The sequence below is a fragment of the Tachysurus fulvidraco genome, chromosome 2 (genome assembly GCF_022655615.1).
Source record: "Tachysurus fulvidraco isolate hzauxx_2018 chromosome 2, HZAU_PFXX_2.0, whole genome shotgun sequence".
Lineage (NCBI taxonomy): Eukaryota > Metazoa > Chordata > Actinopteri > Siluriformes > Bagridae > Tachysurus > Tachysurus fulvidraco.
Genome location: NC_062519.1, coordinates 28,527,439 through 28,543,602, shown reverse-complemented (window position 1 = coordinate 28,543,602; position 16,164 = coordinate 28,527,439). Strand labels below are relative to the sequence as shown.

General features: G+C 38.9%; 3 protein-coding genes and 1 long non-coding RNA gene across 8 annotated transcripts in view; 2 read left to right on the top strand and 2 right to left on the bottom strand.

Annotated features, from left to right (window-relative positions):
- The first annotated feature begins 57 nt into the window (after positions 1–57).
- ncbp2 (nuclear cap binding protein subunit 2) lies at positions 58–3,100 on the top strand. The gene is made up of 4 exons (XM_027169967.2): positions 58–244; positions 1,204–1,385; positions 1,948–2,086; positions 2,806–3,100. The coding sequence occupies exons 1-4, from the start codon at positions 170–172 to the stop codon at positions 2,902–2,904; spliced, it is 495 nt and encodes a 164-aa protein (XP_027025768.1). The 5' UTR covers positions 58–169; the 3' UTR covers positions 2,905–3,100.
- A 244-nt stretch (positions 3,101–3,344) lies between these two features.
- Positions 3,345–10,723, bottom strand: senp5 (SUMO specific peptidase 5). 2 transcript variants are annotated; one of them, XM_027169964.2, is made up of 10 exons: positions 10,180–10,723; positions 8,631–9,517; positions 8,442–8,547; positions 8,214–8,361; positions 8,074–8,121; positions 7,892–7,969; positions 7,113–7,250; positions 5,757–5,840; positions 5,103–5,153; positions 3,345–4,586 (listed from the first exon to the last, which is right to left on the bottom strand). In XM_027169964.2, exons 2-10 carry the CDS (start codon positions 9,412–9,414, stop codon positions 4,461–4,463), a joined length of 1,563 nt encoding a protein of 520 aa, XP_027025765.1. In that variant the 5' UTR covers positions 9,415–9,517; positions 10,180–10,723; the 3' UTR covers positions 3,345–4,460. The 2 variants fall into 2 exon arrangements, with proteins under 2 accessions (XP_027025765.1, XP_027025764.1); XM_027169963.2 differs by having other exon boundaries at positions 8,631–9,522; positions 10,180–10,478.
- Positions 10,724–10,792: 69 nt separating this feature from the next.
- On the top strand, positions 10,793–16,022 carry LOC113657945. The gene is made up of 4 exons (XR_003444270.2): positions 10,793–10,851; positions 13,302–13,526; positions 14,524–14,699; positions 15,414–16,022. It is a non-coding gene; the product is annotated as an uncharacterized LOC113657945 (long non-coding RNA).
- The window catches only part of anos1b (anosmin 1b), a 32,847-nt gene continuing 31,239 nt past the window's right edge, over positions 14,557–16,164 (bottom strand). For all 4 annotated transcript variants that reach the window (XM_047810617.1, XM_047810619.1, XM_047810616.1 and 1 more), the window contains exons 12-13: positions 15,412–15,638; positions 14,557–14,697 (exon numbers count right to left, since the gene is read on the bottom strand). In XM_047810617.1, coding sequence (XP_047666573.1) covers positions 14,557–14,697; positions 15,412–15,638 — 368 coding nt within the window. The remainder of the gene's footprint in view (positions 14,698–15,411; positions 15,639–16,164) is intronic.

Here is a 16,164-nt window from a genome sequence, read left to right as displayed (position 1 = left end):
TTTGAATGTAGGCATGTTCAAAATAAAAGTCCTGTGTACGCCTGACAAGTTCACTTCCGGCTCAAAAGGGGGAAAGGCGAGCATTTCCGTCGGCTCCATGTTAGCTAGTTGCTAGCCGTGAGCTAGTTGTTTTGTGTCCGAATTGTGTTTTTTTCTGCACTTGTTCACTATGTCTTATAAATTAAACGCCCTTTTTAGCGACTCATACGTTGATATAAGTCAATATAGAGACCAGCATTTCAAGGTAAGAAGCAGAGAAATGTTTTATCTCCACACGAAATAGCGGCTTGTTGTAGTTAGTTTGGATTCTAAAGCTAACGTTATATACAGTGTTTGTTGTAAATAAAAAATAAAGTGATTATATGGCGCAGTATCAGGTTTGTGTAACGTGTTTCTGTACAATAAAGTAAAGAATCTCGGTGTTGAGCTACAATAAGTTCCACAGGTTTTGGGCTAAACGTGTAGAAACTGTTTGTTTCCTGTGAGTTTGGGCTCGAATTGTTCGTGTGTGAGTGTCTTCAGTGGTTTTGTGCTTTTTAATGATCAGAAATAAAGAAATGCAACAATCTGCTGTCTGAGCAAGAAATTCTGTAGGATCCCGCGTTGTATCGCGATATTTTGTGTCTTTGTCACACAGAGATCCTGAATATTATCGTGATATTTCTATCCTGGGATTTTAAAGCGCCAACACCGCAATCAGTGTTACAAACCCTTAAGCCAATAAATAATTGAACATCTGAGAAGTTGGCCAATTGTTGATGCACTCTTGTTTAAATGTCACAATCATCTACATATCAAATTTCTGTTGCATGAAGGAGGAAAACGAAGGGGGAAAAAAGATCCCCACAAACTACATAATGTCCTTAATATCTGCTCAAATAGTCTTGAAATGTTTTGAAATGAAGTCGCTAAATCTAAAGGAAAGATTTGGTAACACACAGTCTGAAATAGATGACCAATTTTGTGATGCTTGTGAATCTTTATTCATACATTCAGTTTGGATTTAACACACACTTATGATTTTTTTTTTTTAGCAAATTGGTGTGTAGAACATTGTTTTAGTTCATTGTGGGTCATCAGTTCTCAGATATTGCTTTTGAGATTTGTGAACCATCTAGCACTAACCCTTTCGTTAAATCTATGTACATGAAACCTTAACTGTTTTCTTGTATACATTTCATTTTTGACATCCATTTCTTCCAGGGTAATCGGCATGAGCAAGAAAAGCTGTTGAAGCAAAGCTGTACTCTTTATGTCGGGAACCTTTCTTTCTACACAACAGAGGAGCAGGTGTATGAACTTTTCTCCAAAAGTGGCGATGTGAAAAGAATAATCATCGGCCTTGACAAGGTCAAGAAGACCGCTTGTGGGTTTTGTTTTGTGGAGTATCCTTTCGGCATCAAACAGGACTGTTCTAGCAAATGGTGTCTCTAGATATGTCAAACTATTTTGGAAATAGATCAGCTCTTAGTCCTGATCTGAGCTGGTATAAAAGGTTGAGCAGAGCTACTTCATGTTGTACTGTCTGACACCTCATGATATAATGCATTTCTCAGCACTTGTGTTTTATATAGCCTTAAGCTTTTGTCAATAACATTTTATCACAACCAAGTTAGGGCTTCATAAAGGGGAAAAGCTTGATCCACTATTTCAAAGTCCAAGTTAATGGCATAGAAATGACCAAATATTATTTTACCTGAATCATTTTTTTTTAAAAAGGTACATGTATTTCAATTATTAATCATGACTGCAGGAATGCTTGTGAGTTATGGACTATTTAGATCAGCATTTAAGATTTAATGGCTTATTACTTTGCTAGACTGGTAGACTTGCTAGACTTTATTCTCTTTTTTAATATTTGGTTTCTTGTTCATCATGCGTTAAGTTCTGTCTGGGTATAAAATATGATAAAGCTGAACTCTTTAAAATCCTCAACACACCTATAAGGTACTACACGCGAGCTGACGCAGAGCACGCGATGAGATTTATTAATGGAACCAGACTGGACGATCGAATCATTAGAACAGACTGGGATGCCGGTTTTAAAGAGGGCCGGCAGTACGGTCGCGGTAAATCAGGTGGTCAGGTAAGAATACGATGAATGCACACTCGCTGATCACTTTATTAGAAGTGCCTGTAATCCTGCACATGAAGAACGATTGCAATCATAATGGCAAATACACGATGTATAATCAAATCATGAAGATTTAGGTTAAGAGCCTCAGTGGAACCAAACCTAGACAGATCAGGAGTGTAAATAAAAGGCCAGACACTTATCCTGTGAATTCGTGCTGATTACAGTTTCAGATTCTTATTCGCAGCTGATGGAATTAGAGCTTGATGTAGTCTTCTGCTGTTGAAGCTCTTCCACCTCAGCATTCACTCTGTTCTGAGATGCTGTTAAATGTGTTCATTTGAATTAGTGTAGCTTTCTGGTCAGCCTGAAACGTCCAGTCTGGCTGTTCTCATCAGATCGCTCTTATCAACATGGCAGTTCTTCCTTCAGTCCTGCTGCTCACTGGGTGCTTATTCCCCCCAAACACACACCTTTCCTGTATAAACTCTAAAAATTTCCCAACAACCGTCTACAGTTAAAATTAGTTTACACCCTAAAGCGCTTGGTATTGTATCTGTGATTTTGGGCTGCAGCAACATGGTGGATTAGATAACTGCATAAATAAGCAGGTGTTCCAGATGGAAACAAGTGTATATTTGACTTTTTTTCTATTTGTATGTTGCGTATTATTTTTTGCTTTAAGGATTAGTTTTTCGCAGTGCTTTCAGCTATGTTTCTTGTCTCTTCAGGTGCGAGATGAATATAGACAGGATTACGACCCTGCACGAGGAGGATACGGCAAATTAATTCAGATACAAAGGGGCTCAGATGGACATCAAAAATTTTAGTCATTCCTAATTTACAGGGACGTTTTGAAAACGAAGCAGGATTTGTTTTTTATGTTGATGTACATACAAGCTACAAGCTAATCAGTTGGTTGCACAGAGGAAATGACCATCTCTACAAGTTTGGTGAAAACAGCTGATGTGTTATGTTGGGTTTGCCTCTCATTTTTCTAATAAACAATAAGGACTTTTACCTTTTCTTTATTGTCTGTGGATGATTCTATCATTTAGGAAGTTCTGCATTATTGCAGAATCTTTTTTATAGTGTTAAACCATCTGATTAATAACTTATGGGTGTTTGGCACATTTCCCAAAAGCAAGTATTCCCAGGATAATCTCACTAAAGATTGATTACATTTTGTTCAGGTTGAAATTCCGGAATGTCACGTTGACTGGAATTCTCATCCTGCACATAACTGAAATAAGAGTTAGGACTCGTAGAATGTTAACAATAATCGTTTTATATGGTTGTTTAAATAATGACAAATAGTAGTCAAACAGAAAGAAACAGAGCATTTCACTGAGGTCAAATTTTGTAGTTACACTTTCAAGTAACTAAAAATACAGTATCCCACAATTTGATGTCTAACCATATTTTACTTCTGAAGGTTGGTCATTCTGGCTGTCAAACGGACAAGAACTGAGGTGGAAATACATCGGAATCATACTGTGCCAGCTCTGTACACAGTAAAGCTTCGAGTTCTTTTAATCATAAGGCTATCGTTAATGTAGTTTCAGTCACTGTACTGTGAGTATACACCAGCCTTCATGAATACAAGCAGTTCTGTCAGGATGTAGAACATACGTGATTTGAACCTGCTCAGTAGTCAAACCACAACTCGACCCAGTCGGGCGCATTCATGTTTACACAGTGAATGTAAAAACACTTTATGGAAGTCACAAACAGAACTTACAGCTACATGCTACGGGAACTGTCAGATGACGTTGCGCTTGAAAAAAATATATTAAAGCGTTAAAGAAAGTGTCTAGAGTGCTTCTAACAGAGTATGAAAGATGAAAAGAATATGGCCCATTTAGGAAAGCATGGTCAGTCTGAGATTATTAAAAAGTATTTTTTACATGTGGGGAGAAATAAAATTAAAAAAAAAAGTTTCTTCATATGAACAGTGCATTCATTTAAAAGCTTGACTTAGAATCCAGTCAAGAATAGAAAATGCTGATCCTTCACGTTACATGCTGCGTAGAACACACCGCATATTCATGAAAAACCAACCTGGTAGAACCACATAGATTGAAATAAGCTACAAAGGCTTAGGGACAAAGAAATGTACAAAAGGGCTTGGTTTTGCTTTCTGAAGTTGCCATGCATGATTCTTAAAAGTAGCCTCGCGATAGCCGACAGTTGTCAGTTAACGTCATCTACGGATGATTTAAACCTGACATTTTGGCATCTGCAGTCAGTTTCTTGACCAGTACAACATGATGAATTCTCTCCAGACTTATGACCGTGAGGTGCAGGTCATCTTCCACTGTGACCAACAACAACAGAAAAGTAAAGTAAAATCCACTGATCAGCACACGAGTGAACGACATTAAACCTAGAGCTGTTTTTGTAGGTCAGTGAGCTTGCAGTCACAGAGTTCCTTGTATATTCTTTTGCGAACTTTAGGCATGTCCTCTTGTGTGAACTGCAATGGTTCTTTAAACGCCAGACACTTGCAGTACTGCAGAAGAGAAAAGAAAACAACACAGGAAGTACGTTCATTGGGAAAACATTGTGTTTTGTCTAAAGTACTAATATGGACAGAAGGATAACTGATATGCCAATCTCCAGAGAGGAGGAAAAAACGTTAGTGTACGTTTTTATGTTTGTTTTTTTCCCCCAAATGTGCAGGACGGAAGACAACAGCTCAGTATGACCGGTACTTTGCTTAATTATAGGCAAATCCTCTCTTTTGAGTCAACCATATTGACACCGGTCCTGTTTTCATGGTTTCTAGCAGCTCGTAAGAACAAAGACTTGTGGACTCGTACTAACCTCAAGCTAGCACAATGTGAAAATAGCCCTACAAGAAACAAAAGGGAAATCTTCACCTTCACTTCCCAGCTGCTAGAAATCTGATTTGGCCTGATTACTGCTTAGAAAAGGCAAAAGGACGGTTTTCAGATATCTGGAATGTCCTTGGTGCTACAATAAAAACAGGCATGCTGGCACCTCGGAGTGTAAACATACATCTTACCTCCAGAACAAAAACACCACAGTCGTTATCGTTCTTCTGTTGTGGAATACCCTGAGGGGAAAAAAGGAAAACAATTAAAAAAAAATGTGTCATGACAGTAAAAAGCAGATGACTGGAGCTCACTATACACGTCCGAATGTCATATATTTGACAAATTCTGTTTAACTTCTGGATTCTACCTTCTTTAGCCCAGTTAACAGGAATGGATCATCTTTAGTGATGCGCGGGTTGTTTTTTTTTCCCAACCCTGTCCTGCTTTTATGAAATTATTGGCCCGCCCCAGCCTGCCCAGCTGCAAAGTGACAATTTCTTTACCAACCCGACCCGCGGGTTATGAGACGACCCACACATCACTAATCAACTCGTCTTCAAGGATGTGTCGAGAAGACACAGCTGCTACTTATGCAGGATACAAACCATCTCTCTGACAGGGCACAATCACACACACCTCCATTCAAACACCACAGACAATTTAGAGACGCCAATCAACCTACAATACGTGTCTTACTGAGGAAGGAAAGAGAGCAGAAAAACCACACACACGCAGGGCGGAGGCAGGAATTGCACCCCAACTCCCGGAGCAACAAGGCAAATGTGCTAACCACTAACCTACTGTGTCCCCCACAACAAGACCAAGTGACCACAGACACAAACCTTGTTGACCGTCATCTTCCAGCCTTTTTGTAGAGCGGCGTGCTTCTTTTCTTTTGCCTCTGCTAGGATGTATTTCAAAATGTTCTGGTGAGGAAGAGATGTTTAAATTTAGTCAATCTGGCAATCAAATGTTAGTGCTTTTAGTTCAATAGTACTGCTGTAAATTAATATTACAGTTTTATATTGATCTAAGCAAACTAATGATAGATAATGGATTAAAGATGTGCTGTTATTTAACATTGTAAGTCAGTAAGTAAGTTTATTTCTAAAGCACATTTCATTTCAGCTCTAGCTGACCAAAGTGCTGTACAGAGAAATAACATACAATCAAAACAGTCATAAAAAAAACGTACACAGTAAAACAGGTAAACTATATGAAAGTTAAAAAAGAAATACAAATTAACACTCAACAGGAAAAGCCTGACGGTACAGATGGGTTTTTAGCTGTTTTTTTTTTAAAAACCCCAACAGAAGACGCATTCTTTATACTAAGAGGAATCTGGTTCCAGAGAACAAAAGCTCTATCCCCTTTAGATTTCAACCGCGATCGAGGAACCTGAAGAGGAGCTTGATTGTTGGACCCTAGAAATCTGGGTGCTGAATAAGGGTGGATAATTTCAGAAATGTAAATGGGTGCTTGACCTTTCAGAACTTTAAAAACAGAATTTTAAACTGTATTCTAAAATAAACTGGGAGCCAATGTAGGGAAGCAATCACTGGAGTAACGTGATCATATTTTCTCTTTCCAGAAAGTAACCTGGCAGCTGCATTTTGAACTAACTGTAGCCGGTTTTGAGAGGAATGGGGGAGACCAATATAAAGAGAATTACAATAATCCAATCGAAATGATATGAATGCATGTATGACCTTTTCAAGATCCTGGAAAGATAACATTGGTTCCAGTGTGGGCAAGTCGTGGCCTAATGGTTAGAGAGTCTGACTTGTAATCGTAAGGTTGTGGGTTCGAGTCTCGGGCCAGCCACGACTGAGGTGCCCTTGAGCAAGGCACCGAACCCCACAACTGCTCCCCGGGCGCTGCAGCATAAATGGCTGCCCACTGCTCCGGGTGTGTGTTCACGGTGTGTGTGTGTGTGCACTTTGGATGGGTCAAATGCAGAGAATAAATTATGAGTATGGCTCACCATACTTAGCCGTACGTCACGTCACTTTAGTTTAGAAATAGTAGTTGATGGAAACTGTTCTTAACAACAGAGCTAATTTGCTTCTCAAAATTTTAAAAGACTTTACATATGGTGAGTATAGGCCCACATTTACAGAACAGGGTCTCTAACGTCACATGATTTTGTGCTTTCTTGGTAAAATACCAAACAGCCCAGACCATGTGTTACTCCTTACTTCAACAGCAAACTTGAACAATATTCCTTGGGAATCATAGAAGTTTATGCTTTGCTTGGAAACGTCCACAGTAATCAGGGACCAGTGGATCTCCAAGTGGAGGGGAATCAGCAGCAATCTTTTAGAAAACACATCCACCTAGAAGTGACCAAGCAAAAAAAATAAAATTAAAATCACAAACACAGACAAGAGAAAAGGAATATTCATGACAAGAATAAAGAGTTGCCAGGTGTTAAGTTTTGCAGCGATCTGGCTGATGTTCTGTCTGCATCAAGTCACCTTGTTGATCAGAGGAGAATGAAAGCATGATGTGGTCTTCTTCTGTTCTTAAAGTTTGATGTACTGTGTGGCCTTATATTATGTGCATCACTCTAGTCAAGAATGATCGAGCTACCTTTCAGCTCGAACCCGTCTTGACCGGTCTCATCCTCCCACAGAACTGTCCTTCAGTGGATGTTTTTTTTCCTCCTTCTTGCAGCATTGTGTGTTAAATTCCAGGAGATCAACAAACTAAGATGCTGAAATCTTGTTTCCCTTTTTTTGATTTTTGAAGTAACAGGTTTGTAAAAACTATGCATGAATCAGTAGGCGTAAAGCTGAGTGTCAGCTGTGTGTATCTGGCAATATCGTACATGATCCCAGGGTTTGGTTTTCACTGGTTTGGTCATATTCAAAATTTTGGAATGGGACTATTTTTTTTATCACAGACCTGGCAACCCTGACATTAATGTTCTTTTGTTTAACTTCTAAGGAAATTAGATTGTGTACTGGTCATTTACCTTTTTTGTCCACCTCTTTACTCCTTCATAGCCTTTTGCTACAAGCTGTTTATAAAAGAAACTGTTGAAGAAATGGACCTACAAAAAAGCAGATATTTGCATTAACGCTGAATAAAACGGTCCCAAGAGATTGAATGATGTAATACAAAAAGCTTTCAGCTTTATCGGTGCATTTGTTATACCTTGTGGTTTGTAGAATCCACGATCAATTCACCATACATGTTTATGACCTGTTTAAAAAAAACACACACACAAGATAAACCTGTGTGTATTAACGTCAGTATGTATAGAGGTATAATGGGATTTGTGGGGAGTGATCTACCTGGTCATTGACCCAGTTTTGGTCTTCAAGTGTTGAAAGGTCTTCGAGAGCTAAAATGTGCTTGTTGTAGGTCACTTTGAAGAAATGCATTGATGCGCAGGCCAAGCCGGCCTTGTACTTCAGAACTTCTTTATTTATCATTTTCCTTCTGTATGAGAATGTATGCAATATAGTGAGCATTTCACCACTTGACACCTTTGTTTTTGTGTACAAAGGAGATGAACTTACCTGTCATTAAAGTCAGCGTTCAAGTGTTTGTTCAGGTACTCAAGAATGTCGTCCTCACTCAGTGGAATGAAGCTCCCATATTTCCCATAGAAAAGCTCGAGGTATTCTGGGGAGAAAAAAAAATTAAGGACGTTAACAATAACGGACAGAAGACCACGTGTGGAGAGCTGCAAATAAGCAAAGCCATACCATGAAGCAGTTCTACAATATCTTCCTGCTGGATGTCGGCTGAAGGTGGTTGTGAGATATTAACTTCCTCTTCTTCTGTGTCGACATGTGGTCGTTTGCAGTAACGGTGGTCCCTTAAAGCCTTTGTGTTTAGATAAACCGCATACACAGCATGATCAATTTCCATGGCATCAATGTCTGTGGGCTGATCTGACGTAGTCACGCTGCTCTCGGCAGAACCTACGAATGTTTCTGTACAGTCCCTGTGAGAGGTCGGACTGCTGTGCATACAGTCTAGAGGTGTTTTAGGATCACAGTGTGAATCCAAACTGGCATGAGTTGTACTGTGTGTGTCAGAACTGCACTCTATTGAGTCACTGAATGGAGTGAAATCAGAATCATTGCTTTCACTGTTAGTTTTTGGACCGTTCTCTGGACTGGCCACGGTGCCATTGTGAAGACCCGGAGGAATATTTTCCCCGCTCAGCATTGGGTCTGCTTCGGGAAGTGTTACTTGATGCATGTCGCACACAGTTGTGGTGTCCGTGGCGTCTGGTGTCGATAGGTCTACAAACGCAGAACTTAAATGGTTGTCAGTCGTCACCTCCACTTCATTCTCCACGTCTTTCTTCCTACGGCCGCGTTTCTTTGTGACCGGCCCGTGACCCAGTGCGTGAGGTTTGGTGTTTGGCCCACAGCAGTCGCATAACTTGGGTACGCGTTTCCTCCGTGCGCGCCCATTCTCCGACATCTCGGCTGGTGCCGGCTTTGCCTGGTCGGAGCTGTTATGAACTTGGACTCTCATGTCCAGCCTTGCCCATTCCTCCAGGGCCTCCCAGCTGGCCTTTGCCTGCCCGCTCTAACAGCTTTCCACCATCAGCCTCCTTCAATGTGGAGTTCAAACGGAACTGCACTGCAAAAGACAGATTTTATCCACTGGTTCTCAAAGGATCAGATGTGCATCACCATCTGTACATAAAGTTTTATTTTGACTTGCTAACAAATCACAAATCATTATTAATCACACCTTTTTTTACTAAGCAGATTTAAAGCAATAGAACTTGTTCAGCCATCAAAAAAAAAAAGCCATCAATCACGCCAATGTACATCAGGGAAAAGTTTAAGAGCTCATTACAAATTCAGTCACTTGGCCATTGTGTTTTTCTCTCTCTCTCGACTGTTTACCGTTAAATTGCTCTTTCACTTGTGAGCAAACTTTTCCTGTTTCCATGTTTGTTAAAGCTACAACTGAACAACAACACGTTCGTCTGCGGTCCCGGTTAGTTACAGCGTTAAAAGACAAGGCGTTAAAAACAGGTTAAGTAAAACAAAGCAGGCGACTCTGTACCCTGAGCAACACTTTAACAGAACTGGATGTAGGACTGAACACATCGCAGGCTTCCATGTTAGTGCACCAATGTTTACAGTTTAGCTAGTGACTAGCCAGCGACTGGTTTCTATTCACTTCCCTTTGCCGTATAACTCACATAACCGGACATGTACGTATTAAATCACACGGCTGACCGCGCGCATGCACAACTGAAGAAACACAAAGATTTCAGATACACACCTTGCTTGCACGTTAGCCTAGCTGCTGCTGCTCGTGTGTCTAAATGGAGGACACGGTTGCTAACGTTACCGAGGTTTCAAGTAGAAGTACAACATAAGTATAGAAGTATAAACCAAGGTATTTACATTTGTGCGCCAGACTTTTAGCAAACGTGTCTATATAAAACGATGGAAAGGCAACTCGCGCCTGTAGCATTCAAATCGTTACATTTGTATGTTTATAATGGGATTTTATGTCGCGGTAGTAAACCGAATCTGGCGCAGGATGATTGCGTCAGGAAGTATAATCAAAGTGGTGGAAATGTCTTCCTCTAGTGGACAAGACGTATTTCTCCTGCTTTAGTTTTTAGGCGCTAAATAAACGGCATGGTCCTTAAACCAGGTACTGGTAGCTTTGGCACTGTTTGGCGAGACGCTTCTGACGCTGTCTGTGCACTTCATGCTTCCTGCTGATGCGGATTTCATTTTCCAACAGGACCTGGCACCTGCACACAGTGACAAAGCTACCAGTACCTGGTTTAAGGGACATGGGATCCCTGTTCTTAATTGGCCTGACCTTAACCCCATAGAAAATCTATAGGGTTTTGTGAAGAGGAAGATGCGATATGCCAGACCCAACAATGCAGACGAGCTGAAGGCCACTATCAGAGCAACCTGGGCTCTCATAACACCTGTAAGTATTGAGTGCTGTACATGCTCATACTTTTCATCTTCATACTTTTCAGTTGGCCCAGATTTCTAAAAATCCTTTATTTGTATTGGTCTTAAAGTAATATTCTAATTTTCTGAGATACTGAATTTGGGATTTTCCTTAGTTGTCAGTTATAATCATCAAAATTAAAAGAAATAAACATTTGAAGTATATCAGTCTGTGTGTAATGAATGAATATAATATACAAGTTTCACTTTTCGAATGGAATTAGTGAAATAAATCAACTTTTTGATGATATTCTAATTTTATGACCAGCACCTGTGTGTGTGTGTGTGTGTGTGTATATATATATATATATATATATATATATATATATATATATATATATATATATATAATTCCACTTAGTCTGAGACCAATTATGAACTTATTGATGTAGCTGAGGCTGAGGAACTGTTATAGCCAGAGTTCACACACCATGTTGACAATACAGATATTTCTCCCAGAGGTTTTCCATTGATTTTATGGTTCGGTTTGTATTTAATAATCTATAAGTTTATAAGTTGTTTTTGTGAAGCACAATAATGACTCAAACACTGAGTCAATCCCCTGTATGCTCCATTGTAAAGCACAGTTTTGTTTCATAAGCAGGGAGCAATTTGTTACAGGTACGAATCACTCATTCGAACAGAAACCTTTGCATTAAAGAGACCATTGGCAGTTAAGCTGTGCTATTTTACTGCTTAGAAATACACAGTTTTTAATCTTCACATTTGTAAATTATGTAAAAAAAAATGAACTAGACTAAGGCATGAATTTACTTTTATTTTTTAACAACACAAGTGCAATATTTACAGAAAGTATACATTTTTTTGTACAATGGAAACAATGTCTGAACAAAATGAATAAAATGCTTTTATTACAAATGGCATTTGCAACATTTCTGCAAATGTTCACATGTTTTTCTGCCATTCCAGATGCTGTACATCACTGTTTTTTAGTGGCACTGGTGATGTTTTTTGGCACTGGTGAAGGCAGTATTAATATTTATAATATCCAAAACCCTGATAGGTGTGTTTACAAGCAAAGCCTTCAACTTATGTGCTTTTTTAAGACAATTTGATACCTGGTATGGAACACACATAATGACAGGGATTTATAGCTATGATATCAGCACAGAGGTCAAGATCATGGACACCTTTCATATTTTTTCTTTGAAAACACCACAATAAATACTTTTAGATTACAGTAAACTGTAAGTGGATGTTAAAAATATTGAAAAATAATTTAGAACTATACTCGCACAGCACAAAAATGTTTCGGAATCAGAAACAGAAAGGTATTAGTATTAAATATTAGAAAATAATGACTGTATTATGTGAACTAACAGGATAACCCAAATAAAAAGCAGTACACAGCTCTCACTACTCACTACATACATCAGTGCTACACATCTTTACATAATAAAGTACACTTAAATAATATAGGCTTCAAATCTCTCTCGACATTTAACTTACTAAACATTTTGTACTGTTACTGATTCATAGTTTAAGTGAAATGCCGTCATCATGCAAAGTACCAGTACATTTCCAAGCATACTGGTGGAGCAAACACTTTTCTGTAGGGAACGGAGAGATCAGAAGTTTGGGATGATACTCCAGAACTGTACAGCCTGGAAAATTAAAAACCAAAAATGAGCAAGCAGAAACAGAGACACAATTCTAGAAAACTAGTAAAGATATAATACGATACGATACTGTGATGTCTTTGGCTTTGCCTGTAAATGTTCCATAGAAAACAACATTCCAACATAGAGTAAGTTAAATGTAATAATGAGACAGTGTTTGCTGGATCCATGCAGCAGCATGTATGTAACAAATAGTGTGATAAAATGAAACGGTTAATTAAACTTCAGCTCTCTGGGTAAGTTTTCACTGGTGTGTCTGAAGTACTGCTGTCAGCTAGTCGTGCGGTCATGCTCATGCTGCTCTCTGCCCTAGAAGTCATTTTTGCCCTAGAGCTCGTGCAAATCCTCCTTCTCTCAAACCGAGTCAAATATCTGCTGCTCTGAACTACTGCATCATGTTTTCATCTAATTCTAAGGACTGACTCAGAAGGGTGATATTGTTAAAGGTGCATGGTACTTTTATTTGGTATACTTGGTCCTCTCTTATTAGGAACACACACACAAATAGTGTGAAATTAATATTGTTTATCTATTTACTGCATCTGAAATAAGATAAGCAACATTTTCTCAAGAATAACCTACTGTATTAGGCATGCTGTTGAATGTATTGTTTAATTAAATAAATGTCTTGAATGAATGGAATCAAGAGCATATCAAGAGACAGAGTGCTTGCTTACATTTTAAAGCAAGCTTGAGTTTTATGAAGTACTACATGAATTGTTAAATAACTTAATAATAATAATAATCCATCCATCCATCCATTTTCTACTCTTATCCTACACAGGAATGCAAGCAACCCTGAGTCTATCACAGGGGACTCTGGACAGGGTGCCCACCCATAACAGGGCACAGATAATCAGCCTACAACACGTGTTTGGCTTGAGGAGAAAACCAGAATTCTTGGAGGAATCCCAAATCATGAAGAGAACATGCAAACTCCATGCACAAAGGAAAGAGGCAGGAATCAAACCCCCAACCTCAGAGGTCAGTCCTGTGCTGATTATGAAAGGTGAGCTTCAGTAACATACGTTGCTTTCAACTTAGCTTGGGCTTTGAAGTTGGGTTATTTATTCATCATAATCAAGTTAATGACATTCACATGCTTTGCAGTCTGTTCTGAGGAACATTCAATTCCAGGGTTTGTTTTCCAGCTGGTTCCACTGATTTATGCTTACCTCCATCTACACACACACACACACACACACACACAGATTCTACAGTCTGTCTAACAGAACTGCTTTGGTGTTGATCAAACCCGCATCATTTGCTATTGTAAAGAAATCTAGTGGAAGTCTGGCAGCTACGAATTGCTTTTCCTTCGTCTGGAGTTGACATTGGGTACGTTTCAGACTTCTGCTCTGCTCAGAAGTGATTATGGTTTCACTATTCATTAAACTAGCATCTTCACTTCAGCGAACACTGAGGCGAGGCTTTTTACTTCTTCAATGTAAGTGTTAGTGAGAAGGGGAAATAGCTGTGGGATACAACAGCACATGTTAGTGTTTTTTCTAACTCCCATGACACATGACTCCACTTATCAGCTCATTAGCAAGTCCTTGCCTTTAATATGGGTTTGTTAGTGTAGACAAAGTGTTTGTACATGTGCCCATGAAGGAGATACTTCTCACACTAAAATCCACACTGCTCTCACTTCATTTTGTGACGGGATAATTCTGCATTACACAAAAAAAAAAAAAAAAAAACGAATCTAGATTTATGTAGCAGTAACAGTGAATAACAATAAAACAACAAAAAACAACATTTGATCATTCTTAATAAAATCATTGATCGCAAAACTAGAAATAGACACATCTTTATCGTTTTATTTTTAAGTGTTTGACTACAGCAAGTGATAAGAAATGAACTGGGCATGTCTCAGACTCAGTGCTTGCAGATGTTAAGTGCTTTTGACAGTTTCTGTGCATTTTTACAAAAAAAAAACAAAAAACGTTGCATATGCACAATTCTTATTCTCAGGCTTAACTGATCTTGTGACTCTTTTGCAGTAAGTATTGCTGGTTTCCAGTGTGTGCTGTACCTCATAGCGGTGTGCCGTTAAGCTGTGGAGTGTTTATCATTTTGGCCACCGAGGACCCGCTGCCTGCTTCAGACAGAGCCTGCACCTGCACCTTGTACACACACTTTGGCTGGAGCTGTTCCACCCTGACTGAGTGCTGATCCTGTAAGTGACATTACATGTTAGAAATGTATTTTGAAAGTTCACATGCTAAATGATCAGTGGCATGATTCAGTATTTTGAAACTTTATGGTTCAACCACTTTCATCTTAATGTAAAAAAAAGGTGCAGTCCCAGACCCACCTGCATCTACAGTAGGATTCACATTTGATCTAGATTCGAGTTCTACGTCTCGAATTGAATTCAGACATGTTTAAGGCAAGGAAAAATTCCACTTAATGACATGGAAGCAATCTTGAGAGGATAAAGTAAACTGAATGCTTTTGGGATGAACTGGAACAAAGGCTGTAAATCTAAGCCTGGAGTTCTGTATAGAGCTGCTTTATCATCTATCACTGAAAATATATCGCTTGCCATTAAAGGGATTGGATTGTATTACAGCTCCACTGATCCAATTTCTTCAGTGTTTACTGGGACAATATCAGGGAGTATGGCTGTTGTACCCTGTATGTTTTTAATGTAGAATTCAAAATGACTAACCGGCTACCAAACTCATGATATACGCTTATTTACCAGGAAAAGAGAAATCTGATTCATCATGAATATAAACATCATCAATCATGCAATATGGTTACATTCTAATCCATACATGTTTCTTATGAGCTGGAACAGCTCTAAATGGAATGGATGAACATCCTCTATGACAATATTTGTAAAAATCTTACACACTGTGTCTTATAAAAGTCTTCAAACTTACAGGCGCAAGATTTAGTGTATGAGAGATGAGTGTGTCTGGAGAATTGTTCACACATCTGCTGGAGATTTTGACCCAAGAGAACTGAAATCCTGTGATGGGTGTCTGGCCGGGTGCGGTCTCAGATACCTTCCAGCTGAACAGACCTTCCAGGGAGCCGTTTACTGTCTGAAACTCTGCTAACAACTTCTCGGGCCGCTGCAGTGCTTTCTTTGCCTGTAGATGGCGCTCTAGGACAAAACCCATCATCATCATCATCATCAGTGCATGATCACAAATACCTATACAAAACATTTCTCACTTAAACACTTAAACATGCTACTTTTTGAAATACACTGAATATGTATCATATATCTGTTTACCACTAAGAATAATTCTGACAACCTGCTTAGTTAAAACTTTGAATGGAAGTCTAATGTCAGTTCTGTGGTTGGGGATAACATGCGTTTCAAAATTTCATGAATGCTTGAAGTTATTTTGTAGTTATGTTTTACCTTTGTGTGGGTTTGAAGGCGAACACAAAGCTTTTTCAAAAGCATTAAGCAACCCAAATAACTGTATTTGATTGTATTTATTATCCACTGTTGGAAAGTTGAATAAAACAATATAACGTCTTTGGTGAGTCTTCTTCTCTCATATCATTCATGTCAGGACCTTTTTTGTGGTTGTGTTTTAAATGTGTTTAACCCTGAAATGCCTTTGCCAATTTCTGATAAAAAGGTTTATTAGCCAGTATAGAATGCCAATTTATTTATG

Excerpts from the sequence above, each read along its gene's own strand:
- ncbp2 (XM_027169967.2), top strand. The coding sequence starts at position 170 with ATGTCTTATAAATTAAACGCCCTTTTTAGCGACTCATACGTTGATATA. Across the intron at positions 1,386-1,947 it reads TGTGGGTTTTGTTTTGTGGA|GTACTACACGCGAGCTGACG; the intron begins GTATCCTTTCGG and ends CACACCTATAAG. Across the intron at positions 2,087-2,805 it reads GCGGTAAATCAGGTGGTCAG|GTGCGAGATGAATATAGACA; the intron begins GTAAGAATACGA and ends TTGTCTCTTCAG.
- senp5 (XM_027169964.2), bottom strand. The coding sequence starts at position 9,414 with ATGAGAGTCCAAGTTCATAACAGCTCCGACCAGGCAAAGCCGGCACCA. Across the intron at positions 8,362-8,441 it reads AACGCTGACTTTAATGACAG|AAGGAAAATGATAAATAAAG; the intron begins GTAAGTTCATCT and ends ATTCTCATACAG. Across the intron at positions 8,122-8,213 it reads AAAACTGGGTCAATGACCAG|GTCATAAACATGTATGGTGA; the intron begins GTAGATCACTCC and ends TTTTTTAAACAG.